Source organism: Penaeus vannamei, chromosome 18 (genome assembly GCF_042767895.1).
Source record: "Penaeus vannamei isolate JL-2024 chromosome 18, ASM4276789v1, whole genome shotgun sequence".
NCBI classification, from domain to species: Eukaryota; Metazoa; Arthropoda; class Malacostraca; order Decapoda; family Penaeidae; genus Penaeus; species Penaeus vannamei.
In genome coordinates, this window is record NC_091566.1 from 8,988,973 (window position 1) to 8,995,098 (window position 6,126).

Sequence of the window (6,126 nt, forward strand, 5' to 3'; positions counted from 1 at the left end):
GTACATATGAAAGAAAGGGTTCAAGGTGAACGGAACAATGAATCACAACCGACTTTTATCTTATCTTTATACACAGTAATCTATGTAAAGCAAACCTATTTAAAATGAGAAAAAGGGCACGGTGAACTTATGGTACCAGAGAAACTGAAGGAGAAAATCTGTTATAGCCTTCGGCATCTACCGATACCAACCTACCATCTAACACTCTGACTAAGCTCAAGTCTATGACTAGCAAGGGGTTACGCCCCCCACCTTTTATTATCTCCTTGTGATACTTCCTTTTAGGTAGCTAGTTACTTTTTTAGTTCATCTTTCTTCTTTCGAGAATCTGATTCTCCTCTTTCTATTCATCCATTCGTTCATTCGTCCAAGCACTGGCAAACACTCACGTAACCGATCTCGAGGGGCAACCCACACACAATAAACACCCACCTTGAACAGTGGTACACAGGCATACAGACGGCCCGCGAGGCTGACATACCCATAACAACCTATAAAACTATTCCTCACTACAGAGAAACACATCGTCTTAGATTGCTTAAAATGCAATACAGGCACCTACACTGGGACGTCCAATTACGCACACGTTACAGAGTACTCAGAACGCAAATAACACACACAATTAAAGTAACCAACAAACACCACTGGAACACACTAGCGCAAAGACTATGTCAAAACACTAAAGACCCCAAGGCTTTCTGGAGATCCTTTAGAAACCTCATGGGGTCGAACAAACAAACGATAACATTCCTATACAACGCACATCGAGAGAAAGTGGACTCGGTGGAGGGGATGGAGGCACTCCACCAGGAGTTCTGGCAACAGAACTTCCGGACCTCTCCTGCCGAGAACGCCCGCTTCGATAACACCAAAGAGACCGAGGTCACTCACTACCTACAACAACATATAAACACAATTCTCCCAGAAAACACCATAACACTAAACAACCTCACAGAGGATAGTCCCCTCTCTACACCAATCACACCAGAAGAAATAACAAACACAATCAAACACACCAAAAACACAACACCAGGAGCAAGCAACATAAACAAATCATCGAACATCTGCCACCGACCATGATCCGCAGGCTACGCCACATTTTTAACGGGAGTTTGGCTACAAGATATTTCCCCGAAAAATAAAATAGCCTATTCATTTTATATTATTTTATATGTTTTGTTACCATGCTTTCACTCTTTTCTTGGGTCGTCAATCCTTTCTCTCACACTGTCAGGATAACACACCGATATTTGTACGTGCATGTGCATGTATGTGTATATGTATGTGTATGTATATTTATATATGTATATGTGTATATATATGGATATGTGCAACACTGCGCTTGCATAGTTTTTCTGTGTTATCTTCTTTATCTCCCTCTCCCCTATCTCCTTTGTCTCTCTCCTCACCTTTCCATTTCTGATTGATCCCGACCCAAGCACTACTCCTTCCTTCCGTTCTACTGTTTATTTACCATGTTCCATGTTTTATATTATTATTTTTGTAACCATGCTCTTTCCTCGACCCCTCCAACTTGCTTACGTCAGACCTAGTTGTCAGAGAATTCACTCCCCCCCCCTCCCCCCCGAGTGTTTTTATCCAATACTGCTTAATTATCTTATCATGTTTTATCAATCACCCATTTCACTCGTTTCACCACCATCCCTCTTTCTCTATCTAGTCTATTTCCCCTTCATCACCCCCCTCTTTCCTCATCACCATCTGCCCTGGAACTTCCCACTTCTTTAACCTGTTTGTGTTTGTTAACAGCAGTCAATAAAATCGATATAAAAAACATAAAACAATAAAACCAAGTAAAAAACCTTTCTTGTTCCATTTAAATAGTAGTCACTATTTTACTGTTACCTTGTAAAATCATTAAAATAACTAAAGACAACAAAATAATAAAATCCACTAAAATAATTTCACTTAATTCTTTGTTACTATGTTGATTCATAAAACTATAAAAAAAAATATCAAAATAATAAAACATAAAATCAACTAAGAACTTTACCTTGTTATCTTTAGCCACCCTAGTTTGTCAAAATATTAAAATTCATAAAAAAAATATATAAAGCCTAAAAACCCCAAAAATATAATAAATAAACAAAAACAAACAAAAAGTTTTTACATTGAGTTTTACTTTAAGTTCATTAATAATTATTACTGTAATTTACGTCAGCATTGCAATCAATTAATCCAACCAATCACTTATCCCCCTTCCCTCGTACTCCAGACATGATCGACTATATATAATTTATGTACCATGCAAGGGGTCTCGCCTCCCTTCTGTTATCCTTCTACTTATTTCGATTTCTAGCTACTCTGTCCTCCCTCTCCTCTCTTATTTATTCACCACTTTACTTCGTATTGTATTGTATTGTATAAATAGACAGACTACCAAGTGTTCCAACACACGCCAAAATTCTGTATCGACAGAGAGCACGAGCAGCGAATCCTCGCATGTCCGAGCCCTGGACACTGCACTCTCACAAATGGACACCGAAACACTAATCGATCCGAAATTGGAACTCACCACTCCAGGACCAAGTACTCCAGCACCAAAAGAACAAGCCAAGGGAGCAAAACCTAAAACGAAACTCTACTATGGTGGAATACCTACTGATCCAGCCGCAATCGGGCTACTGTTATTGTCACAAGACCCAGAAAAATATAAGAACTGCAACAAATTAACAATTGGCAAAGAGATAAAGGCTGGAAACATCAAATTCACATACACCAACAAGAATTTCATACACTCGGAGCGCAAAATTAACAGCTTTTAGAGGCTGGATCAATTGAAGTGACAGGGAGCATGATCCAGGATAGACACAGACTCAAAGGAATAAGAAACGAATTTGTTGAGACCCCAGAATCAGCCAACATGTCAACAAAATTAATAGACTAAGAATAATCCAGCATAATGTCTTACACGAGGAACAGAAGACGAGCTCTGAAACACGTATGCTTCCTGCAACCCGGATATAATTCTAGTAAATAGCCATGGACAAAAAGACAATGAAAGAATAAAGATCTTTCCCTATTATACTTATCAACGGAATAAAACAGGGGAAATGCATGACAGAGTAGCCCTTGTCATAAAAAAAAAAAAAAAAAAAAACATCTTAAACACCGTATTATAGACAACTTCGACCAAGAGTACTTGGCGGTCGAAATTGAAATCACCAGAGGCCCCATAATCCTGGCAACGGCATACCTTCCTCCCAGACCTTTTCTACCATATCCAGACATACTTAGTCTCCTGAGAGAACAGAAACCAGTATATATCATGGGAGATCTCAATGCTAGACATGCACCACTTGAACATGGGAACAATAACAATATCGGGAACAGTATCGTACAGTTGATGTCAGAAGGACGTCTACCACATCTTGGCCCTGATTTTCCCACTCTCATCAGAAATAACACAGCCACAAGCCCAGATATTGCCATGTCCAACAGATATGGATATCCCAACATCCATATTACCCCAGGAGACATAACAACAAGCGACCATCTCCCTATCATCATGGAGATCTCCACCAACCCACTAAGCATCCCATCACACCTAGAGCTGATTACAAAAATGCCAACTGTGATCAGTTCAAACAAATTCTTAATAATAAGCCACACACTGAACTAAGTGGAAAAACCAATGGGGATATAGACCAAGAAACCGAAAGATGGCTCAAGGACATTATTGAGACAAAACAGATCACCATACCGCACAGAACCCCCAGAGCACTCCCTCACACCAAAAGCTCAACAGAACTACAGCACCTCCAAGTTATGTACCAAAATGTAAGAAACTTGGCAACTCACAGAGGTTGGGATCAGGAACTGAAACGAAGATGTAATGAAATACGCATCCAGTTAACGGAGGCCTGCAGAGCCCTAAGCAACTCCCTATGGGCAAAGCTGACTCCAGACCTATCATCACAGGCAAGAGATCCCAAAGAATTCTGGAGGAAATTCATAACAATGATGGGCAACACCACTTCACACAGTCCATATATATATATATATATATATATATATATATATATATATATATATATATATATATATATATATATGACAGCCAAGGGATCAAACAACACAAAGACCAGGAAAAAGAAAAAAAATCCATAGAACTTGCTAGGCAAAAGTCTTTCACATCTCGGAAGAAGAAAACCTTGCTTTTGACGAAGAAACAGAGGGGATGGTGACACAAGAACTGGCTAACTCTACTGCCTTAGACAACCAAAACCCAGTGATAGACTACAGTTGCCTAGACGAAGAGGATCCATTAATCTCACTAATTACTGCAGAAGAATTGGTAAAAGCAATAAAATCTATGAAAAACAAATCTCCAGGAATCAGCCAAATAAAGCCGGAAGTTGAAAACCTTCCTCCCATTAAGGTACAAAGATTTAAAACAATACTCAATTCTGCTTTAGCGAATGGATACTTCCCAAAGGAGTTTAAAACAGCCCTCATCACTTTCATTCAAAAGCCGGGAAAATCCGCCAACAGACCAGAGACCAATATCCCTACTTGAAAAACCAGGAAAGAATTTTGAGCGCATCATCAACAGCAGATTGCACCAGCATTTGGAACTTAATAACCTTCTAATTCCTAGACAATTTGGCTTTAGGAACTTCAAAAGCACGAGTACAGCCATAGATTTAGCATATGAAGAAATAGCGTTGGGTCTGGCCGACAACAACAAAGTGAATATTGTTTTAAGGGATGTAGCCAAGGCTTTTGACAAAGTGTGGCACCCAGGCATCAAATTTAGATTAAACCAGCTAGGGCTTCCCTGACCCCTAACAAAGTTCCTTTGTAGTTATAGAGAAGGAAGGAAAGCCAAGCTCCGTATAAACTAATACATTGGAGAAGAATTTCCACCCCAGAGCGGAGACCCACAGGGGAGTGTATCTCCCCAACACTGTACACCCTATACACGACTCCCATTCCTCCACCTGAGAGGAGCAGCAACTATGTGATGTATGCTGATGACATCACACAGATCATAACGCATCCATCTCCCCGGGCTAACTTCATTAAGCTGGCAACAAATAAGGCTATTAATAAAATCAACAAGTTTGAAGGAGAATGGAAGATCAAAACAAATTCCTAGTGATTCCAGCAGCCAGAACAAAACAGGCAATCTAGACCTCAACAACACCAACATAAACTATACAAAGGAAGGGAGACTCCTCGGTCTGAAAATCACAAACACTGGCACCGCAGCCCACGTAAGGGAAAGAGAGCTATGGCAGGAAAAATGCTAACGAAATTGAAGATTCTCAGGATGCCCTGAAAGAGTAAAGCTACATCTATACAAAGCACTAGTAAGGCCGATAGTAGAATAACCACCATTCCCCCTACACACAATTTCATGTTATATCTGTTATATTTCAATCTCTTAGCATCTCAAATCATTGAATTCACATAAACAAATCTTTTACTTTTTGACTCGTGTGAGGAAGGTTATTTTTAATTTGCATATATTCACATCGACCTGAAATCAAAAGCACATAATTTTTAGAACTGCTATCTACACATGTGATACTCCTTGGTTTGCCAGATGTTTATTACGAAACATTTTTTTAACAACTGATATTCTTACCAGAACACTGGACATGATACTTCTCTATTGTACATAACTTTCAGGTTCAAATAGTGTCCCATTTCAAAGATTTCAGTTAGCATGTGTGTATGTTTTCCCAGGATCTCCTCGACCCATAATCCCTCAGAATGACAAAAAAGGAACGAGAAGCGCAGTACTCGCTTCTGTTTATTTTCACTTATATAACTAAAGACAATTGAACTAAATAAATTGTAATTTTCTTAGAAAATACCATTTCGTATTCTTAATATTACACCTTACAATTACTGAATTCTTTCAAGCTGCGTCTCCTACAAAAGATATATTCTATTTGTGAACTTCTTCCTCTGCTCCTATAAGTGATCCTGTGCTCCTCCTTTTTAAAATAGGTGGTCACTATAGCCAACTCAATTCGTTTTGCAAAATCCACAATCATCTGTCCCTCCGCGTTCCCCTCTCCTACACCGTAACTACTAGCCACCCCCTCATGGTCACTGTTCCCTTCTCCAACATGCCCATTGAGATTCGCTCCA

At 39.4% G+C, this 6,126-nt stretch overlaps 2 protein-coding genes across 2 annotated transcripts in view; one reads left to right on the forward strand and one right to left on the reverse strand.

Moving 5' to 3' along the window:
- Positions 1 to 2,923: 2,923 nt before the first annotated feature.
- On the forward strand, positions 2,924 to 5,122 carry LOC138864764 (uncharacterized). Its single transcript, XM_070133343.1, has 6 exons — positions 2,924 to 2,962; positions 3,161 to 3,358; positions 3,463 to 3,942; positions 4,142 to 4,318; positions 4,440 to 4,767; positions 4,896 to 5,122. Exons 1-6 carry the CDS (start codon positions 2,924 to 2,926, stop codon positions 5,120 to 5,122), a joined length of 1,449 nt encoding a protein of 482 aa, XP_069989444.1.
- A 31-nt stretch (positions 5,123 to 5,153) lies between these two features.
- The window catches only part of LOC138864765 (craniofacial development protein 2-like), a 1,359-nt gene continuing 386 nt past the window's right edge, over positions 5,154 to 6,126 (reverse strand). Inside the window, exons 1-3 of the mRNA XM_070133344.1 lie at positions 5,876 to 6,126; positions 5,454 to 5,506; positions 5,154 to 5,255 (exon numbers count right to left, since the gene is read on the reverse strand). The exon at positions 5,876 to 6,126 is cut by the window's right edge and continues 386 nt beyond it. Coding sequence (XP_069989445.1) covers positions 5,154 to 5,255; positions 5,454 to 5,506; positions 5,876 to 6,126 — 406 coding nt within the window. The remainder of the gene's footprint in view (positions 5,256 to 5,453; positions 5,507 to 5,875) is intronic.